Source organism: Cimex lectularius, unplaced genomic scaffold, assembly GCF_000648675.2.
Source record: "Cimex lectularius strain Harlan isolate CLEC.00 unplaced genomic scaffold, Clec_2.1 scaffold61, whole genome shotgun sequence".
NCBI classification, from domain to species: Eukaryota; Metazoa; Arthropoda; class Insecta; order Hemiptera; family Cimicidae; genus Cimex; species Cimex lectularius.
In genome coordinates this window covers 1,248,357-1,272,219 of record NW_019392650.1, presented here as the reverse complement: position 1 = coordinate 1,272,219, position 23,863 = coordinate 1,248,357, and the positions used below count along the sequence as shown (strand labels likewise).

The 23,863-nt window shown below is 35.2% G+C and overlaps 1 protein-coding gene across 3 annotated transcripts in view; it reads right to left on the bottom strand.

Moving 5' to 3' along the window:
- LOC106672692 (Krueppel-like factor 6) overlaps positions 1-23,863 on the bottom strand; it is a 245,110-nt gene that overhangs the window by 32,554 nt on the left and 188,693 nt on the right. For all 3 annotated transcript variants that reach the window (XM_024230627.1, XM_024230625.1, XM_024230626.1), the window contains 2 exons: positions 14,900-15,008; positions 9,934-10,052 (listed from right to left, as the gene is read on the bottom strand). In XM_024230627.1, the coding sequence (XP_024086395.1) occupies positions 9,934-10,052; positions 14,900-15,008 (228 nt within the window). The remainder of the gene's footprint in view (positions 1-9,933; positions 10,053-14,899; positions 15,009-23,863) is intronic.

The following is a 23,863-nucleotide window of genomic DNA, read 5'->3' as shown; positions in this document are numbered from 1 at the left end:
AAGACGACCCTCTCAGGAAAGGTCTTAGCGGAGCTATGACGAAATGGTACATGAGGGCCATAAAATCGGGGAAAACACCCGAAGAAGCAAGGAAATTAGCCGATGAAAGGAAGGCTAAAATCCAGAAAGAAAAACTGGAAGCACCATCATCCAGTAAGAGGGCAAGAGAGCAATCTCTTACCNATGTGATATATATATATATATATATATACACATAAAGTCTGCTTCGTTCCCGGCTATCCCTATGTGACCTTATTTTATCTCATTTGTTAGCGGGCCCACGGATGCTCTTCTCCTGAGCTTCTTGGCCCGCACTGAAAGACTGGGTACATACCAAAAATGTTAAACCTTAACCATCTTTGTAATCTTGCCAATGTTAAATCTCTCTTAAACACCCTCAGAAATTGTTTCTATTAGTTGTAGGTAAGAAAATTGCATTGCATTTGTTTCCATTATGAGTGGAAACCATATAATAATAGAAATAAGAAAAGCCATTTACATTACCACACGGAAAATCCATATATAATACAATCCATACACCTTTGTTAAGAAGAATAGGACAAAAAAAAAAAAAAACTCGAAAGAAAAAGACCTGACGAATTGCTTCTGAAATTTCCCGATATGAATACTAGATTCGCGTGGTTTGATTTTGAAAAATTGGAGAGCTTTTTTCTGATTGACGGCTGACGGCCCCTCGGTGATAAAAGTGGGCCGTGGAAAAGCGGATTTTTCGAGTGTGCCGTTCTCATTGATGTCCTTCCGAATCCGTCCTACTATGCTAGTAGGACTGATACGCCGAGCGTCGTACATCAGCTACAGGGCGTTTTGTGTCAATCAAAACGGACTATAAAAAAAATCTGCGTCATTTCTGATTGTCTTGGCCAGCATGTTCTCTGGGGCGTGGGCGTGGGCGGGGGCGGGGAGTAAACGCGTCGACAAAAGCTGAGAAGATATGCGTACCTGAATGATACGTAAACGGTCAAACGGGTTGTTCAACCCGCATCCCTCATGAAGAAATCTTACAAATTATTTCTTGCCAGATTTTTGTTTTAAATAAATGAACGATTTTCCAGTAGTCCAATCTTAATAAAATTAATGAGAGAACATCAATTCCGAACTTCGTTGATGTCCTTTGAAAAAAATATCAGCCAGGACTTCAACATTTGCATTCAAAACCTTATGTTACATTATCTTACGTGCTTCAAGATTAATATTCTTCTATAATTCAGTATGTCTGGACCTTGATTTCAGAATGATTATTAATCATTATTCATTACGTCGTACTATTATTTCTGATCTTGAAATTATTATGCGTTGACAAAGCAGTCTAGTGTTCTCATTTTTGAAGAAAAGATATGTTTGGTAATAGGTTTTTGAATTTTGACGCTGGGTTGCACTGGGTTGCAAAAAACCTAGGTTTTATTACACCGGTCCAGTAAACCGAATGCAAAAGACGTAGCTGTAGTAACGTTTTGAAAAATAATTGGCTCACCTCGTTAAAATCCCAAAGTTAACAACTATCCTCAAGTCAAAAGCCGGTGCTTAATTAATCGCTTTCCGGATGAGATACAAATTAGCCCTCTGTAAATAAGACAAGTAGCAAAACGAGGTTTTAAAACAAATTAACATTCTCCCTCCTTATGGCCGGACGGACCGAGCGGTTTTCTCCGATACCGGTGATGAGCAAATAATGATTCTTTCCCCGGCATTTCGTCATGGTTTTCGAAGCAGAGTATTGCTCCCTCGACTGCTATTAAACCGAGGTGTGCCCCGGGTGAAAGCCAGAATCATTCCGGGGTAATTTATATCCGATTATTAGGAAATTAATTCGGAGTAAAAGCCACCCTGGTGACCTTTAGCACTTTCTTCGAGCAGTTCTTCCCACGTCCGTCTCCGAATTGCACACAATTCAACGGCCTAACAAGTAAACTTTCCTTCTCCACTCTCGTCGCTGGACATTAAATGATATGACCAATTCGGCAACCTTCATACCCAAACCGTTCGTTTCGACCTTTCTAATGTGTAGTTTAACTATGGAACTTTGCCGGACCGAATAAGCAGGGATACGTTATTGGAAAAGTATTGATACTGCACTCATTTCTATCATTGATGGAATGATATTGATACTTTTGAAGTACCTTTTATCAAAAAACACTTCATTGGAAAAAGTTTTCCGACACAGACTCTCTCTCCCTAACGACCTCATACTCTGCTCTACGGCTGCTCGGTTAAATATATTTCCATCTGACTAAAATCTTTAAAAGCTCAAAGATTGCCCCAAATTCCAAGATCAAGATGAAGAAATTGGGTATAGAAAAGAGTCTGATTCTACTTACTTTGAAGAAATATTAATTCATGTTTTGGAAGACAATTGAATCGCGGAGCTTTTTCTTCTTGAGACGCCTTATAGGATTGTAGAAATGGATTCTGTTCGAAAGCTTTGGCGCGATTATTGGGGTGTTTTGCCTGCATACAATATGATGGGAACATCGTTTATATGTCATTAATAACTATGCTGCTGTTTCATAAATTTCGGGCTGATATTGAGGAGTAAGGAAAGTATAAAAGAAATACAATACGACTCACATTTCTTAATCGCTCTCCGTTTCTTTTGGACCAATTACCAAATCTTCGTGGCGACTCCAAATATCATAAAGGTTGCCCTCAAATCTAATCTATGATATATGGGAATTATTTCGAACTTCATCTAAACTTTAACCTTAGTCCACGATTGATTCCAAGTCTGCGACCCGTTCCACAATGGCATGTATGCCGTTTTTTTAGTAAAACTACCAATTTGTTTTCAAATTAAATCTTTTTCCAAGGACTTCACCTATTTAAATAAGATCTTGCAGACGTCCGTCAGATTTGATTCCATTTCCCACTCCGCGATCGTTACTCATGGTGTTTGTGCGTTGGTGTCCCTTGTTTTAGAAATCTTCCAAACCAGAATACATGAGTCTATTATGGTAACTTATGGACTTGTTCCTATGTTTGATTATCATAGCTCTAAGGTAGTGGTGAATTATGCACTAAGTACTACGTACTCGATGGCTTGACGCATGATAAGCAATGCCGCTTTGTTCTACAAGGTAAAAATTCTCAACCCGAAAGGAACAATGTTCATTTTGATCAATACACTGGATAGGGGACTCCCTCCTGAAAAGGGAAAACAACAAATTATCTATTTTTTGTCTTAAAAAATTCCTTTTTAATGCTGGTTATTTTGATACATAACACTTGGGTATTGTTGTAGTACAAAAGGTAAAAATTAACACCTTTTTGAGATATTTTGGCACCCAGCACGGGTAGTGGTACGCACATGTCCACTCTTCCAGCACTCCGCAACACATAATAATTTCTAATGGTTGCATAGTATTTCTGTTCCTAGTTTGCTTTCTTTGTTCACACTTCCAAATCATGTGATATTTTTAAAATAAAAACAATAACATTTTCATATACATTCTGTATTAAGTAAGGATTTCTGAAAGTGCAGAAAAAAGCAATGGCTATTACTAAAAGAAAATAAAAAAGATGAATTTATGTGATTATTTTATCTTATTTATAGTTTTTATTTTTGTTTTGTTGGATCAAAATATTTTAGGTACCAGTTCGTACCTCAACGGCGAAATCGTACATATTTCTCTGCTAATTCTTGGAGGAAACAGGGTTTTCTTGTACATAGTAATGATAGTTTTGTGTTCATAACGTGTGTTGAAGGTGAATGTATTTATTAGCGTGAATGTGTAGTATGAGAAGGTGATGGAGAAAAACCGAGTACTCCACCATCCTAACTGAGTGAATGGTATGTAGATAAGTAAGAATGTATTTAAGGGTGAGAGAGAGTGTGAATGGGTTTAGGTTTAGGAACTGATTGTGTTGGGTGCAGAAATTACCTAGGACTTGGTAGCACCCGGAGCCCAACCACGGATTGGAGCACCCGGCGATTCTGGCCTATTGGCTATATACGGCAGTAATAAGACCCAGAATAACCTACGGATTACTAATCTGGTGGAACAAAGCTCAACAAAAAGTGCNGACCCCATTTGCAGATTATGTAATGAGGAGGAGGAAACAGCCACTCATATCATCTTCGAACGCGAAGCAACAGCTCAATGGAGGTTTAACCTGACGTACGAAAAAGACTCAGGGAACCAAATTGCAGCAATAACAGTCAATGACCTGATACTTCTGAGAAGTATCAAACTAGGGAACTGGGAAGGTACAATAAGCCAGAAGGCTGCAGTGCCTGGGGAATACAAGCCCCGCTTCCCGGCATCCCTTCCACCATACCATACCATACCCGGCGATTCTCGAGGCCGGTAAGTTACTGTAAATGACAAAATTCGGAATTGCCGGTGGAGTACAAGCAGTGGTAGGCTCAACTCTGTACATGTGTGTATGTACATACATTTCTCTGCTGATTTTTTGATTTTGACTTACAATGAATCAAAAGAATTGCCTTACTACGTACAATTTAAAAGAAAATGTGTTAAGTAATAAATATTGACTATACTGAAAGATATATAATTACATTATTTACTCAGGCAAGGAATGATTGTACATAAATTTAGTTCAAGGCAGTGAAAGAGGGATATTACAAAAAAACTTGTACAATTTTTTCCCGCCGGTAGCTATTTGAGCACCTGATGACAGGGCGGTGGTTAAATATGAATTAGCAATATTAGTATCCACAGAGCCACCCAACTATAATAATGTTATCTTGTTAAGTCTAATTAATACCAGATATAATTATACAGGAGTGTTAGAAGGCGGGCACGGGTATTGGTGTGGTCTAACATTTGTAAGCAATATAAATGTTAATTTTTCTTTCATCGTCCTTTGTCTCTCCGTCTCTCACTTTCTCTCTCCCTCGCTCGCACCCACCAATCTATTTTCTTTAATCCACTTCTTAACTGGATGAATTACCGTTGACTGAAGGTTTCACAATCCAGTTCCGAACTCGGCTGTCTTAACGAGGTCCAAATGTTTCCGTCAAGTTGAAGAAACGGCCGTTTTTCTGATTAATCACCCACCTGTTCTGCTTCCAATAAGTTTTCGTCTTTTGATCATAAATGGCTTTTCAAATTATAGCTCAGAAAGTGAAACGTACGCGTCGTCGCTAATTCAAAATTTTTGATTAATTGCTTACTTACGATCTGAAAAGTCAGAACACACAGAAATTGTAACATAAACATTGTAACATCTCCCTCCATCCCTCTAGTTAACACTCTTCCATACTCCACGCTGTTTTATTATTTATCGCGACTATAACACAGACTGATATGATTTTTTTCGAAATGAGTTATTGCTTTGTAAATAACTTTCAGGAACTGGAACTTAGACTCTAGATCCAATTAACGAATTTGGTACACATTTCTTTTTCGATTATGCGACACAACCAAATTCTGTTATTTGAACTTATATAATCATCCCCTTCCATACATTTATTATCTATTAAAAAAAACGTGGACCACGCCCGATCCACAATCATCCGTGTCCGTATCGTTATTTATTGAAGCTTGATGAGTATTTTCATGAGTGCAGGTAATGATCGAGGGGTCCTAGGGCGAAATTTGTTCACAATGCACTGCCAAGCTGAACGGGTTGTGTACCTTTTGGTCATGACAATTTCAAAATTGATGTTAACAAGGAAGAAGTAAGATTGTTTGAGAATGGTTTTAGGGAGAACATTGTCAAGAATGATAAATGGAGGAGTGTTGTCCAATCACGTATTGTTCTAAAAATTCCCCGTGAAGATGGGAAAACAAAAAGATTTTATGTTACTATAACCCGGCACGGTATATGTGAGGTCTATCTCCACAAAAAAAGCTTAGACCGATCGCTAATTGTATGACATTCGATGGAGTTAAAGGTGGTAAAGGTTGCGGCACGTTATGCTTCTCTGCGAAGCAATCGCAGTCTTCAATAGATCATCCGTTAAACTTACAATTATGCTTTACTACCAGGAGATGGTGACATTTACGAGAGCTTTTTTTTTTTTTTTTTTTTTTTTTTTTGATATCACAGTTTTGTTCAGTTTCAGTTTCTTTTACACGGACAGGCTTTCATAAAGATTGATACAGGGAATCAATTTGAAGTATCAAAGAGAACTTTTGTTTGTGATATCACAGTGTGAATATTTTTTTATTAATGTGTACTGATGTTTCATTGTTTGCATTTCTTAATGTTAATTTATTCATATCTATTTATGTTATTTATATTACAATAATATTTATTATTTGTCGAAAATGTTAGGAATTTAATCTAATCGACTATGGGCAATAAAACAATTTAAGAAAAAAAGTGAGTATTTCGGAATTTATAGGAAAATTGACACGATCTCGGTTCTGTTAACGTAATGAAGTGAGCAAGTGTGCTATTTTGTAAACTATTTTAATTCTAGGCTTTGGCTAACTAGACGCGTTTCATTTGCTAATAATGGAAGTGATCTCAAAAGTCAGGAAGAAAGAAACGAGTCAAATTGAGAAAGAAAGCACCAAAAAGGTGGTCAAAGCAGAATAATGTTCAATCATCAAACGATTTATAATCATTTTTCACCTAATATTTCACTATCTTTTGAAAAAGATAGTTCCTCCTCACAGTTAATTATTTTCAATGATCCGGATTTCAAGCTAGCTAGATAACTCATCATGAGCTTGTAATTCCTTCAACCTGGTGATGAGCTATAAGCTTGAAATCTGGATCTTTGAAAACAACTAACTGTGAGTAGGAACTATCATTTTAAAAAGATTGTCAAATATTAGGTGAGCAGTTGGACTAAGATTGGAAATTAAGTTAAGCTGAAAACAACATGAAGGTTGATGAACCAATAAACATAATACAAACGTGTAATACAAATTTGAAGAGGAGGAAGCAAAGATCAAGCTGATATGGCGAGGGCGATGGCGTCTCATCTCCTTGGTAAAACTGTATCCAGTGTTAAAAAAGTGCTAAAAGCGTCAGGGTGTATAATTTTCAAAAATTACTGTCTTAAGAGGCCGAGCGATAGTGAGGTTATAGAGCCATCTCTTGCAAAATATGGACCATTTAACTGTACGCGAGAAGTTAGACCTGTAATTATTGTAAATCTTTTCGTGTTAATTATTGGAGGATGATCCCGAAGGATCTTCTGATGCCCTCTATATTTAGTCGGTATATCAACACATTTAGAACTTTAATATGGCCTTTACGCGTTGCTAAAACATTGGGAGAGTGATCATTAACTTATTCAGAGTAACGGCAATTTTGTTTAATCTTTTATTTTTCAGTACCTCTTATTATGAAGCGGGATAAATAAAAAACAACCTATTGAAACAACTAACCTAAGCGTGAATGTGAATCAATTTAAAAAATCTACTGAAACGCATATTTGATCATTTGAACCGTTTGTTGAGATTGTATAAAGATTCTGCATAGCACAATGAGTGTTTTTAAAATTTTAAGTGGATTTGATTAAACATTACAAAAAGTTTTTAAAGTTTTAGCAAATTTTAACCTTGAAAAATCAGATCGCCAACTTAAATGGCGAGCAGAAGAATTTATAATGTCTCAAATAATCAGCGCCTTTTAACTTCAATTAAAAGATCAAAGTGCCAGAGGGAGACGGTAAATATAAAACACTTCGGAGATTTACGTTCTGCAAACAGCAAGGCGGCCGAGAGTAAAGCAGGATGGAAATAACGGTGCAATGTGTATTTTTAGACCCCGTTTACAGCTAAAACTGCACCTGCAGACCAATTCCGCAGATTTCCCGGGTGTAAAGTTGTTCGAAGTACCATTAAGACTTGCATCATGGAAATTTTAATTGTTTTTAAATAAATTTTACGAGGTGATATTAAGAATTGACGCAGGAAGCTTCCCCCGGCCAAGAAGAACAACACTTCGACTTTGGGGTTAATTTATGATGCAATTATGATATTTACACATGTCATACACTAACTACAAAGCTTTATAATAAACACAACATGTAAATACCTCCTAATTGAGGTTATTAAGAAAATGCACAGTTTCTCAAAAAAAAAAAAAAAAAAAAATGGTGAGAGGTAACTCAGGAGTACTGTATAATGAGGCAGTAGATAACCAGGCGAAGTACGCAACGTTAGGCAGCACTTACCAACCGTATCCAACCTCACAAAGGCGATTATAAAAATTATGCCAACCATAAGGTCATAAGCAAATAGAAATCTGCCTATAAGACATCCGAAGTAGGTAAACATAACACTAATAAACATAATAAAACTAATAAACAATTCAACTTAACTAATAAACATAACACTAATCCTCTTCCTTGTTCTTAAAAATAAGTTGTGGTTTGCTGAAGGTGGAAAACAATAAGATTTTGTATTACTATAACCGGGCACGGTATTTGTGGGGGCTTACCTTCACAAAATAAAGCTGAGACCAACCGCAAATTGAATGACATTCGATGGAGTTGAAGATCTGAGGAACATTGCTGCTCTGCGAAGAATACATGCCTCAGAGGCGAGGATGTATCAAGCCATCGCAAAGTCATCAATAGAGCATCGGTTAAACATACAATTATGCATTACTAGCAGGAGACATATACCAGAGCTTTTTAAAGTTTATAATGTCATGTGATATCACAGTCTGAATATTTTATATGTACTGATGTTTCATTGTTGTATTTCTTAATGTTAATTTATTCATATTTATATTACAATAATATTTACTTTTTGTTGAAAATATTAGGAATTTAATCTAATTTATGCTAATAATGGAAATGAACACAAAAGTCAGGAAGGAAGAAACAAGTCAAATTGAGAAAGAAAGAATCAAAAAGGTGGTCAAAGTAGAATAATGTGTAATCATCAAAAGATTTATAATCATTTTTAATAAGACCCATTAAAACCAGATAATCTAGCAATTGCACTTTTTAATTTGTACCTTTTAATTTAGGATAAATACAATTAGTTATTCACACGAAAAAGAAATACAATTAAATCTAGTTTCAGTTAGGAAGCTTCAAAAAGTATTCAAAGTAGGTAAAATTCAAATTCATGAAACGATATCAGTACAAAAGATAATCTAGCAATCTCTGACTTTTTATTTTCATTGGCTTTAATAAAAAATAATTAATAAATAATAATAAAAAATAAAGGAAGAAGAAAAGCTAGATCGAATTAAGAATTTTTAAAAAAGTGAGCAAAACACGGTAAAATTGAATTTTATCAAACAATTTCCACCAAACCGATAATTAAGTAGCTTCGCTTTTTTATTTAACTTTGGATTTGATAAAAAAACAAATAATATCCACCAAACAGATATCAAGAAATTTTGTCTTTTTATTTGCTTTAATAAAACATTGGTTTAATGGTTATTATTCCCAATAAACTCACAAAATTTGATCGAAAGCTTATAGATACCCTTACAGAAGCCAGCATATTTAACATAAGAGACTGGAAAAAAATCTCCGTCAGGCAGAGAACTTAAGGCACGTCTGCAAACTAGAAGACAGATATATAGAAAAATGGATCATGCATTACAATCGGCGCTATTCAGCTCAGTATTTAGATTTCAATCAGCCTCCTTGTCACATGATAAAACAGAATCTTAATTTGAAAACAAAACTTGTGACTGGCAATGACTACCCAATGACTTATTGCCAGGGAAAAGACCAAATATATCAAAATTACGCTAATAAATAGCCGGCATTGATGAAAAGGAAAGGTCAAGTATGTGTTGATAAATATCACTATCATCAGATTATAATGGTTATAGAAATTTGAATTAAAACTAATTAAAAAAATAATAGGTAAATAAACCCAAAACCCACGATATTTTTTCACTATGTTAGTTCATTTTAGAAATATTGGGGACGACTAATTGTTTTCACTATCATTTAATGCAATTTGATCATCAGACGGATGAAAAAGTTCAGGGATGATAGGATTTAAGTTAAATTTTACATACCTGTGTGAGTTCTTTTGTGGGCTTTGAGGTGGGAGCTCTTCGTGTAGACTTTATCACAACCAGGTACGTCGCACCGGTGGATTTTCCGCCTCCGCAAGCTGTCGGCATAGTCACCGGTGCTGAAAAAACAAAACAAAAAACAAACGGCTCGTTAACGTAAATACACAGTACAATGTCTATCTAATCAAGGAAAATAATAAAATAACCGGAAGCTTAGAATGTTGCGAGAAAACTTTACGACCGCCATAAATTACCGATTAAATAACCATAGAAACATAATTGGCCAGTTTTTCGCCAAGGACTTGCTAGTTAACGATAGGTGAGTTTGTAATATTTTGTACTTTATATTTCTTAACACAAAGAAGTTTTACATAATCTGTAATGAATACGACATTACCCACCTTTACTGTAAATCTTTACAGGATATAACAGTTCTGACTCATAAACGAACTAAGAATAACCGATCCTTTAATAATATACACCGAGGAAACTCAAAGAAGCAATAAGCAGAATGAATTATTTCTGTTTTATAAGACATAATAAATAATGAAGTGAATATAGCCACACAAGAAATAGCTTAGAATAATTACAATTTGCATTATAAAGCATAATTCAAGTCTTGATAATCAAATAATTATTAAATTAATTGACTTTAGCTTATTCTAACAGCACCTATTGATAGTATTATAAATAGGCAGGTACCAACATTTTACGTTACTTTGTTTGATGTTTTTTTTTTCAATGAGTGTCACTTTTGGACTGTGCAAAATGAGGAAATATCATAAAATATGCTCTTCTTCTTATTAATATTACGCGATAAAGTTTACATTTGGTTAATTTAAAGATCGTGAAATGCGGTCTGGTGTTATGTAGATTAGAAAAACATTTTCTTTGTCTTGCCCACGTTTCGGTCTTTTTTGATATCATCTTCAGAGTCGGAGATTTATAAACATAGTTTCAATTATATAATACGTATAAGATATTAATATAAATTTATACAATATCATATACGTATTAGTAAAATTAAAACAATGTTTATAAATCCCACTGAAGATGGTCTCAATAAAGATCGAAACGTTTGCACGATAAAGAAAAAACCTGCATCACACCAGATCGCATCTCACTAACTTTAAATAATCATTGATTAACAGTCACTGAATATTACACATTTATATTTTGTCAAAAAAGTTATATAATATATTTTTAATTGTCGTGTACCAATTATCAAGTAATCATTTCTTCATCATCCTTCAACTATTCCAAGAAAATTAAAGCACTGGTGAATCGGAAGGATCAGAAAAGAAAGGCTTGGAAAAGATGGCAACAATTAATAGACCCTGCAGACAAAAAAGATGGCATAAAGGATTCATCAGTAAATTAAAACGGATGCTACCAATGCAGTATGCAGATATTAGTTTCTACCTAACTGACAGATATTTTAGAGTCAAACAAGAAAATCAATATTCAGAATTAAAAACAACAAATGCAAGAGTCCACAAGGTAGCTTATTGGGTCCACTGCTTTACTTGTTCTACACCAATGATTTTCCGAAAATTGATGGAGTAAAAATTGCAATGATTGCAGGTGACACAGCGGTGATATCAGTAGGACTGACCATCAACCTAAACCCTTCAAAAGACTTATAATAAGATAAACGGATGGGCAAAAATGAAGAATCAAGCTCAATCAGCATAAATCAGGACATATAACTTTTACAAACAAAAAAGTGTACCATATTTCGTCTTTCACAATCAATGTTAGTAAACTACTCAAAAATGAATAGGGATATTGCCAATTTTGTAGTATTTACTTTCCATAGCATTTTCATTTTATTTTTTATTAAAATTGCATCAAAATTGATTAGAAATTATTATATTTTTTACCTAAGGACAATTTAATTAATGGATTTTAAAAAATAACAAAACAAAACGTTTTAATTCCATAATTTGTTTATTGGACACAATAATTTTTTTAAACAACTAATACCGTGTATAATGTTCTCTGCTTGCTAAAACCTCTGTGCACCTGTTAGGCATATGTTAATAAGGTAGTCACTAATTTCATAATGAACTTCACTTCATAGATGTTGCAAGGGCATTCAGTTGTTGAAGATCAACTAGCTGCTGATGGTGATCGAAAAGCCTTCTCTGCAACGCATCCCAATCTGCTCAATGGGATTGAGGTTTGGGGAGTGCAAAATGGGGAAAGAAGGAATCCCTGCCGATGAGATCTCTGGTTTGAGGGATGGCTTCCTCGATGATTTCTTGGATATTATGGACTGCGGTTGCCTTGAGCAATGTCAAGCCTAGTTCGTACTCGAGTGTAAATCCCAGCCCCTGTTCATGTTTGAGTAGCTGATTATACAATACAGCAATACAACTGAATATCTGGTAATGACCTTAGATGCCAGGCTGAGTTGAAAAGAGCACATGAAGAAAAAAAAATGACAGATGTAGGTTTAAGGTATAGACAACTACACTGGTTGCGAGGACATGGCTCCAACCATGCTATACAAAATAAAATATTGTTATGCAGACAAGTCCTAAACCAAATGTGGACATATGGTATTCAACTATGGGGTTGTATGGTACGGTATGGTATGTCAATAAGGATACTAGGAAGCGGGGTCTGTGCTACCCAAGCCTGCAGCCTTCTAGCTTTGAGTACCATCCTAGTTCTTTAGTGCAGTGGAATAGACTCCATTCCCTAAATTTTTTCGTATGTTAGGATGAATCTCCTTTGATCTGTTGCTTCGCATTCGAAGGTGATATGGGTGGGTGTTTCCTCCTTATTACATAATCTGCAGATGGGATCATCGTTATATACGCCCCTGTTGTATAGGTATTTTCTCTAATGCTAGTGTCGGGTTAGTAGTCCTACCACTCCTCTGAGTTTAGCTCTCTCCAAATGCAGCAGTGATTTTGCCCGTCTTGGAGAAGGTTGTTTCATTGTAAATTTACTGTGTCTAGCGCCGCTAGAGTTTATCCACTTCTCTTTTTGTTTTGTTTGGATCCATTCTGAGATGGAGGATTCTATATTTGTTTTTGCTATCCCAAGAGAATTTTCGGGGCCTATGTATGCCTTGCAGATCCTCCTTTGACCAGTCTGTCTGCTTTCTCGTTACCCAAAATTCCTTTGTGCCCTGACACCCAAGATATCATCAGGTTGATGCATTTTCCGGTGTTTACATGCTAATGCTTTAATGGCTGCTTGGCTATCAGATTTTATGAAGTTTTTTTTTTGCCAGTGTACCCTCTTTTACGATTTTCCCGGGCACACGCGTTGACGGCATGTATTTCTGCTTGAAAGAACGAAGTATATTTCCCTAATGAGTTTGATTGCTCGTTTTGGGCTTGTACAGAAAATGCGGGAACGTTTGTTTTGTTACCAACTGTATTCCATATCATTGTATCTGATACTCTCCTGTGTTCTCCCTCTCCGTTATAGTCCGTTGGGACTTTATAGAAAGTTGTAAAGAATCTTTCCGGGATCATATAGTCAGTCCCCATTTATTAGAATGGCAGTCTGATTTTGTTAATTATGGCTTTAAGTTCCTATCCAATTTGATTGTTTTTGGAGCCTAAATGAGCTTTTACTAGCCTCTTCTTGTATAAATGTTTCCAGTGCATTTGTAGGGATTGTTCTCATTGCTCCTGTGATACATAAGTTTGCTAGTCTTTGTAAGCTCCTATTGATTGAGTAGCTACTTTTCGTTGAGCTTTGCTCCACCAGATCCATAGGTTATTTTTTATTATGGGGTTTACAGCAATATCAAACATATACAAACACTCCAAAATAAAATCTTACGTAATGAATGAGGAGTTACATAGGGTTCTTAAGATCCCTGAGATGACAAAGATTTGCCGCCAAACGCCAGTCTCGCCTCAACCAATGTGGAGGCGTGGGAATGTGGAAGCGACCAAACTCCTACATAATCAATATACTGTCAAAAGGTTAAAAAACAAAGCTAAATGTTTAGTGTAGTTCAAAATTTCGTGAATAGTGAAGTGTAACTCTTATTGTAGGTTTATAATAATGTAAACATTTATTTATTCTATATATATATATATATATATCGTTGTAAAATTAATATTAGGCATAATAAGACCAGTTTTAATAAATAATTTAAATTGAAAAAATGTGCTGATAAAAGCCTGATAACCGTGTAAAATAACTTTAACGTGGGAAAACGGCTTTTCCAGTTATTGCATGGGAACTGTGTGAAAAAAATCCACACTGGGCCTTTTTTTGTAACTATGAAGGAGTTATTGACCAAGAGTTTATTGCTGATGGATGTTCTATGAACTTTGAACTCCACTCAAAGAATGTACGCGAATTGTCACAGCGTTACGGTTGGTTAATGGAAAAGATCTGTTCCAGCTACTTGGCCGCAGACTTCGGACTAAGGACAAGATGTTATCGAACTCACGCCACACCCATCTTATAGTCAAGATCTAGTTCCGGACGATTATTACATGATCTGATCCCTGACGTGTCAAAGGGAAAACAATTGAAACAAATCGATATCTATCTTAAGTCGTGGTACCACGTCGGATGAAGCAACTAGCTGAAAGATAGCTAATGACAGCGAACTAAAAAGGCTATATTTTATATTAAATAAATACATAAACATATTAATTTTGTTGTGAGATTTCTCCGTGTGGTATGTGCGGTGATGGACTTGTAATTTGGTAGTTACCGAACAATTTTTTCATCATTGGTCAGACGCGTCTTTCAGACCAACACAACGTGGATTGACCACAATGGTCTGTAACAATCAAATTAAATATTAATTTGTCTTGAAAAAAACAAAACAAAACGGTCTTTTTCTTTACAGCCCAATTGTTATGTAATTGTATTCATTCAAAAAGTTATTTCCTGGTATATTTTGAAATCTGTACAAACATGCAATTATTTATTGGCCAGTGATGTATGTTAAATAAATTTTTTTTGTAAATGCACTTACCCAGTGTTGTTTTCGCTCCTCCAGACTGAGTTGATCTGCAGGAGGGTCGGCGATCCTTTCCAGACGTTCTCGATGGACCAAATATCTTTGGGCGTGATTAAAGAGGAATCTGAAACCGAAGTGAAAACACAGTTAAAACGTAACTCGATTTGTTTAACGACGGGTGTGTTGAGCATTGAAGCCGGCAGTTAATCAAATAGCAAGTAGTCACGGTTTTATATTGGTGGGGCCACGTCGCCCGAGGCGGTTCTAATGTCGATCACCCAATCGAGACAAATGGCCCCTTAAAACCAGTCACGGAGGCATCGCAAGAGCAATCGGCTGGAAATCTATCACTTTGTTTTCTCTCCGTTTAATGGGATGAGACGAATCACGGAGTATTAATTTCAAACAGCAGGCCTTTTACAGACGAAAAAGCGAATGGTTGCGAAGCCCCACGAGGTGAAAGACTAGACATCGTAATTCATCCGGATCCAAGCGCCAACTGGCAATCCGAGAGGGGCTCGAAAAACTGACAAACGACTCTTGAGTTAGGGCAAAGGATGACGAACAGTTACAATATCAATCAATTAATGCTATAACTACTCGAAGAAGAAAGAAACTAAAGAGCAAAAACATCGAAGGTCTTCATAAAAATTCTAAATTCCTTTTTTTTTTTTTTTAAAGAAGTGGCTCAATTGAATCTTACATTTATTTCCAGCATGGAACAAGTGAATAAATTTAGATAAACAGATACAGAAAACAATTGTCTTTACTCTGGGTACCAGGACTATTAGACAGGACCAAAAGGGCTGACAAACCAACGTCGGAGGGTGCCACGGCAATACTATCAATACCCAATTATTTCAAAATTTTAATTCGAACTGCCACAAAAAAGAAGTAAACGCAGAGTAGATCAAAGAAAAAACCCATAACTGGTGAAAGAAACTCTCGTCTAAACTTAAATCTGATGCAACAAACCCGACAAACTTTAAAAAAAAATTATTTTACTTGTATCCTATTCATATCGTACATGTTACAAATGTGACTATAAAACCCTCTCAGTGTGAGGGATAAAGGCATGGAGGTCTTGTGACCATCGTCCATTGTTGGGAATGTGCAGAGAGGAGTCGAGACGTATGGTTAGGATGGATCAAGAGGTTCGTGTGAAACTTTTGGCATACGGGAAGGAATAAGATCGTTGACAAAAGGAATTTTGAGGTTGTTGTGGATAGTGAGGATTAGTGACGTATTAAGGAGTTTTGACGATCTGTCTGAGGACTTTTGTTTGGAAGGATTGGATACACTGGATGATGGCTGGATGAAGATGGCTTAGCACAACCCCACAATTCCACTCCTTAAGTCCAAAGTGGTCGTAATAAAGTCTTGTATAAGGTTAGTTTAGTTTTGACGGACAAGTCAGATTACGGTCCGAGGTGACTTCGAGGATGTCCAAGTCTTCTTAATTGTCTTTTAAATCTTGTGTAGGGATTCACATCATTCCCGGCAAATTTAGGATTATTGTAGGTCTGGTGACCAGATCAATTTTCGGAGACTTGTCGAGAAGAGGAGGAAAACCTCAAAACACATTACTACAAGCATGGTAAATACCATCTGACGAGAAAACACATTTTTTACTATAGATAATAAGCTGTGGCCCGTATCTGAAGGAGCCCAATGCTTCCCACTGTTTACCTCATTGATGTAGTACAAACGGCTCATTAGCTCAACAATAAATCCGCAAACCTAAAACTGTTTCATGAACGAAAACCAATAAAAGAAGACGAAGTTGGTTTTTGTTATTTACTGATAGATGTACAAATAAGTACATTGAATTATAACGTACAGTCGTTTACTGATGGAGCAATCCACTGGTATGAAATGAAGGATGTATAAATTTCTATAAGCCAAATGTCTTGTTTCACGTAAAATTAGATAAAACAGAACAGAGAGAAGTCAAATTGAGAGGAGGAAACGTCCTCGAGCAGCAACCTTTCAAATAGGTTGAATTACACCTGGATCGTACAGATTCGTCGTCTTCAAAAACAAAGTTCAAACAAACTACGGTTTCTTCTGACCTTCATCAACATGGAAAAGGAGAAGCGATTTGGCGATTCGCCATCTTTACTGGTAGGTCAGGGTATAAGCTGGGTGATAAATACAAGACACCGCCAAATGCCGAACGTGTCTGGAAGACCAAATTAACAATGATAGGAAGACCATAATGGTAGAAAATGACAGGTAAATCGCCCTGCAGACCTCAAGAGAGAATTTTCCAATTTAAAAAAATTGAATATTACAGAAATGAAAGTTGACACTGAATTTATTCATACTGAAACTCACCTTTATTATAATTTGTCACCTATATCTTCCAAGTCAACAGAAAAACAATTCTCGAATTTTCAATTTCTTGAATACTGATCCAATTGAATAAATGGGATGTCAAAAGAAAATTTGCGCAATAACCCCCTATAAATTTTAATTAGCAAGAGGTCAGATGCTAGAACAATAGATTGCATCCCAGACGACATGCAAGGTGACGGTAAAATCATAAAAAAAACCTAGTAATGGTCGGAGCATTATTACCGCGGTCAGCAACTTTAAATCACAGAAATAAATCAATAATAAAGCACTCAGTAAGCATTGGCAGTTAACACTAATTCCTAGTTCTAGAACAAGATAGAAGACTTGGAAAAAGCATAGATGCCTTTAAACGAGAAGAATTTACTGGTGAAGAGAACGATTAGTCGATGTGTTCAACTATTGATAAATACCTACTCCGAACAGCTATAAGAAGCCGCCTAGACGAGAGATCCTCTCCAAGCAACTCTCACTTTTTAAAAATAGAGCGAAAGAAATAGACGATGCGAGATAAATGGTTCATTTATAATCGGGCAATTTTTTACGACGATCAATTGTTTTGTTCCTGTTCTCTTTCTTGCCTTGCCTGTCTTGCCTGGTTATACCTCGGAAAAACAATGTCCATATCTACGTTAGGAGGAGAGTAAAGTACATTCCTCAGGGTTGATAATTAATTCATTTCACGTCAAATGAAAGAAGGACCAGAAAAAAATCGTGAATCATACGGAAAGCAAGAACAGCAAGACCGTGCTCTCCTCATCACCTGGTCACACGAAGAACTACCATTTCCATTGCCGACAACACTCACCGGTTGAAAGAAACAGAATTAGCATCATTGGTTACATTAATGATCCCCCGACACCAGAGTTTAATTGTACCTTTCCATCGGTGGAATCTTTAATCCTTACCATTAATCCACTACAATTATCGACCTTTACCAGAGAGCAAAAGACTGACAGAAAGGCTCCCACGGTCGTAAATTAGTCCGTTATTAGCACGTGACTGTTTTAATAGTAATAAAATTCTATTTAATATTCACTTTGCCTGTTTACGGCCATTGTAAGGCCGATTATTAACGAGCCCGGTTACGTATTGTTATAATTCAAACGGATTATTAGGGTTCGCAATTGAAGGCAACAGTTTTTGCATTTTAATGCCATCCAAAATATTCAAAAGGTTTCGACATCATGGAAAAATAGACGTATTAATAGATTTAAGATTTTTTCTCCCAACAAATATAGCAATTATCTGATGCCATTTCACTTTAATGGGAATTAGAGCTAAATAAATTAGGCAAAGATGAGATCAGGACAGTTGATATTAACTACTAGATTTTCATAGTTAAACTACGACATTAGTTCTTTTTCTATGAATAATTTTTTCAACAGTTCTAGTTTCGAACAGCAAGTTCGAATATTAAAAGTCAATTTATCAAGTTTTATTTTAAAATCTAGAATAAAAAGTATATTAGCCACAATTTTAGACCTAGTGTGTTTTATATTTGTTAATATTTTTACACCAATATAATTTATTCTGTGATTCTTGAGATTTGTGGGATGATGACGCTTGGTCGTTTCCATCTTCTTTCTGGTCTTTCCATCCACCTCCTTCTGGGGTGACTTGCCAACCCACGCGCAATACCACCATTATCGATAAAACAGTTGTACATATCAACTCGCTGTTGATTGGTAAAATGTGCTCTTCGGTTCATTTTAAATGGAGTACTCAATGTAACAAATAGGTACTGTTGATACAATTGAGAACTTTTTGTCATAACTTTGACTTTTTTGACCAATTTAAAATCTGATTGCACCATTGTTTTCAGCATAAAAAATCCTTTAAATGTTGTATCAGAATATATATGAAATTTTGAAGTTGAACTGGCCTGAGTTACCCTTTATAATTTTTCCCCAAAAAAGCTAAAAATTTGAAAGTAGACTACAAAATATTAAGCATATATTTTTTTCTGATAGCGTCATTGTTCAAGAGAAATAAAGCCGGGCCATCTAAAAAGCCTCAGGACACAAAGGAATTCTGAGTAACGAAAAATAAAAGTAAATTGGCCAGAGGAGGATCTGCAAGACCACATATCAGTCCTGAACGTATACTTGGGAAAACAAAAACAAATGCAGAATCCTCCATCGTAGAATAGATCCAAAAACAAAACAAAAAGGGAAGTTGATTCACTCTATGGGTGCTATACTCCCGTAGTATAGCTAACGTATGCTAAAACAACCCTAACCAAGTAGCAGCAGCTCCACCTTAGCAAACTCACTGCTGTCATTGGAGAGGGCCAGAATCTGAGTACCCGTCACTGGCATCTGAGAAAACTACATAACATGAGCACAATCATCGTGTTTCCATTTGCAGGTTATGCAATGAGGAGGAAAAATCAGCCACCATATCATCTTCGAATGATGTGGCAACGGCTCAATGGAGACCTTTATCCTAGGGTACACACACACACAAAAAAAGAGTAAAAAAAGCAAATGTAGCAGTGACAGTCAATGGCCTAGGAAGAAAGGAACACTGAACTGAGAAAAACTGCAAACCTGCTTCCGTTCGCTTCAACATCCATCACATGATAGTCACCATCACCATTATTTTCCACATTTCCAATTCTATTTTCGCCAATAGAATTTAAATATATTGTGATAATTGTTCGTTGGATTTCTGGGATGAACATGTAGTTTGATCGTTTCGATCCTCCTGATCTGCATATTTTTTTAGCATTTCGCTAATTTGGCAGTCTTTTATCTCAATCATCTTATGTGATCCCTGATCCACTCTGAAGAAGTCGAAATGCCGAAACGTGTCTGACGAAAAAGAACGGTCGGAAACGATTTAAAAAAATCATATAATTTAATTGTCGATGTAATCTTTATTAATTAGTTAACAATTTAGTATTTATCGATGAATATTTAATTTATCAATAAATAAAACGGATAACATCCACATTCGATATACAAAACGAGTCAACGGAAACAAGGCCAACGAAAAAGTTTCCAATTCACAAAATTTTCATTTAAGATAAGAAAAGGTCGTTTTGGGCTACTGTACGAAAAAAATTGAAAACATTTTTCTAGACCGTTTTCCATAAAAGGAAAGCAGTAAGGAAACCTTGAGATTAAGGATGAACCCAGATCTCCTGGGAATGGCTTGCAATGGGCGCAGGCTTCTTTAAAAAATATTTATTTTTCTCTCATATTTGCAGAACACCGTACCAAATTGTGTTTTTATTGCTTATCGCTTAATGATTTATAAAACGATTCTCTAATAGGTTTCCAGATTAATGAAATATGTCAATATCATCGCCTTTCTTTCTTCAATCAACGGTTTATACCTGGAACTGCATAAATTAAATCTTCACTTAAAGACTTGAGAGTACTCACTCATTTTTAACATTAGTTTATTATTTAAAGACTGTTTCGTTAGATTTAAACCCAATTTAAATATTATTTTTATTTTTCCTAACCAAATGAAAACATTTATTTATATAAATGACATAAAAATCACATAAACCAAATTTCATATTCATGTCTTATTCTTTCAATATCTTTAAGAAAAGAGCGACGAAATCTAAGTATTTAACAGATGGAATTTTAGCCATAAAAGATATGTTATTTTAGGAATAATAATCAATTGTACATTATGAGATTATTTATTTTTTTACAATTTAAAATTTGAGAACGCATTTTCAAATGGGAAAAACCACAAATGGATAGAAAAAATTGCAAGCATAATTTTGTTAACCCCCATCTCTAAAAAAGGTAACTCCCTCATCCATCATCCGATAAATTAACAGTATTATTACAAACATTTCAGGACTAATTATTCAATGATATCCAAGGATTTCAATTTCTTCCCTTTTGCATATTGATGTGGTTATTCACATATATAATATCTCGTTCCACTTTGACCAACTTATGTATATATTAGCATAACATTTGAAAGTTGAGGATTTATATTTCAATTTGTTTGGATATGTCCTTCACTTCGAAAAACATCGTGTATCTTCTTTCAATAAAAAATAAATACATTTAAAAAAAATATAACATAACAACATAAATATTTCAATATAGCCGAATCAAAATTCAAGTCAGTTTAGTTTATACATTTGAGAACGATTTGTTTTAATTTGTATGTAAATGTAATTAATAATTTTGTGATATTGAGGACCGATTAATCTTCCCGTTTTAAAAATTAAAAAATAACTATGTCAAAAATGTATTATGCAACCAACAAAACGAGAAGGAAGTAGATGGACAAATATTATGGTAAAAGTTGTCTTCGGCGATTAACGAATGAGTAGAATGTTAATAACTGCTATTTTTGAAAGGCTAAATCAACAAGTTCAAGTTCTAATAAAAAAAGAAAAAATAATGTAAAAAAATAAATAAAAATTAAAATAATAATTTAAGTCCATTTAAGTAATGTATTTTATTGTATATTAAGCAAAAGCAATGAAAACTTTAATTTTTAGTCAAGCCAATTAGCAAAATTTTTGAAAAAAAAAATATAAATTTTATTATGTAAGATAGGAAGTTAAATGTTGAAAAGTTGAGAATTGCTGAAATTACTGACTTGATGAAAAGGTACATTAGCTCTGACCACTTACTTTTTCCTTCGATCACCTTTCTCCATAATGCCAACCACAGTGACATTGCCAATTTTGAAGAAAATTAGTACAAATTTCATGAAATGAGTTCAAATTGAACGGAAATATATGATGTACTACGAGATATTATGACATGCTAAGTACTCGCTCATCAATAATAAATGAATAATTAAAATGAAGATGAATATGATAATTTCTTCTTTCTCAAAAAGGTAGCAAAATCATTGACAGTGGAAAAATTTGATTTTTTGTAATAAACTGTTGAATAGGCCAGAAATAGGGCGAGGAGGAAGATGCGCTTCGACCTTGTGTTTTGTCAATCATCAGAAGTGCCAGTGTGTCGTGTCGTTCGCCGCCCCTTGACCTCAACAAATCACACGCAAATAGACAAATTTTACGCAATATCTTGGACATATTCCAGGGTTGAAATCTCCCCAGGACCCCGGGCGACCCACTGACTCTATTTTGTAAACAATTTGCAACGTTCGATATAAAATCGCTTCATTCTTCAAGGGTCATTGAATTGAAACCTGTCTGATGGGCGAGTTGTTTTTTAAATACGCCGACTTTTGGCAAATTATTTATGTGGAAAGTCTAAAATGATATTTTGTACTTTTGAAATTTTACAGTGGCTCTATTTATTATTTATTAGAACCACAATTTCTACAAAGTGATAGTTACGTGGAATGTAAGGATAAAAAGAATGGCTAAAAATAAAAATTGGTTTTATGACAAGCAAATAATTGAAACCGTCAGACATTACAGATATTAGAGATCCTTTCAACAAGTTATATTTTAAGAATAAACATGGGGTAAAATGAAAATTAAAAGTATACGTTGAATTATGTATAAAATATAAATATGAATACTACTTCCATGTTTTTTGAAAAAAAAACAAAAAAAACGAGTGTTTATATTTTAATTGTATGTTGCGTTATAGTTAGAAGTTATTTAGGCTGTCCTTTAAAAGATTATCCACATTGTTCCAATTTAGTCATTGGTTATACCATGGGTCTATTTTAAATGAAAATGAAAAAAAATCAAATAAAACTTTGAAATTAAGAAAATAAATGATTAAAAATTATTAACAAAGAATACGGAAGGGGAAAATGAAAAAATTACTTTCCATGAGGAAAAATGCTTCAATCACCTTTACAATTAATTAGCACTTGCAGGATTACGCCTGTGGGCCCGATCCAAGGAATGAGGAAAATGCCGGCTTGAAACATAAACCGCACTTGTCGGGAGGAAATTTTCTCGGTGTTGAAATAAAAAAAAGAACTTCTTTGATAGGAGAGAAACGTTGACTTCGGTTAGATATCGAGAAGAACAACAGTGTGTCTTTATTGTGACACCCTGAAACAGGGAAAGTGGCATCAAGATTACAGTAATAACAGTATAAACTATGCCTCATTCAAGATTCCCTAAGGCGCAAGGAGCTAAATATGAACCGAAGAAAGTCGTTCGTGATTCTCTTGAGTCTGTTAACAAGCTCGCTAGTGAGTCCACTGTAGATGAAAAAGGTGTAATCGAAATAGGAAAGTACAAGGGAGGAGACCAGGAGTTTTATGGTGCTGGCTGTTTGTTAAGAGTAGGCTTGCATGATGAAATTGGCTGGAGATTTGGGAAATTTTCATGATAGGGTTCATTGATCAAGGACAATTCCTTGGTTGGTTGTTAACGCAGAGCGGAAAATAGGAGGTAAGGTTGGAAAAAGAGATGGGTTTCAAATATAGTCTGGGACTTAATTTTGATAGAGAGTCCATTTTCAACGGCTCAGGAGGTCATGACATTTAAGTCCTGTCAGATTCATATATAAATCATATAACAACAAAAGAAGGAGGCAGATAAACTGGAGCCTTGAGGAACACCAGTAACGACGGACAGGGAAGAAGAAGGGGGCTTGTATGGGGTTTGGGTTGAGGAATATTTGTATATATTTGTGTACTGAAAGTAAGTATGAAACCATCGAAGAACATGGTAGGAGAAGGAAAGGGATCACACTG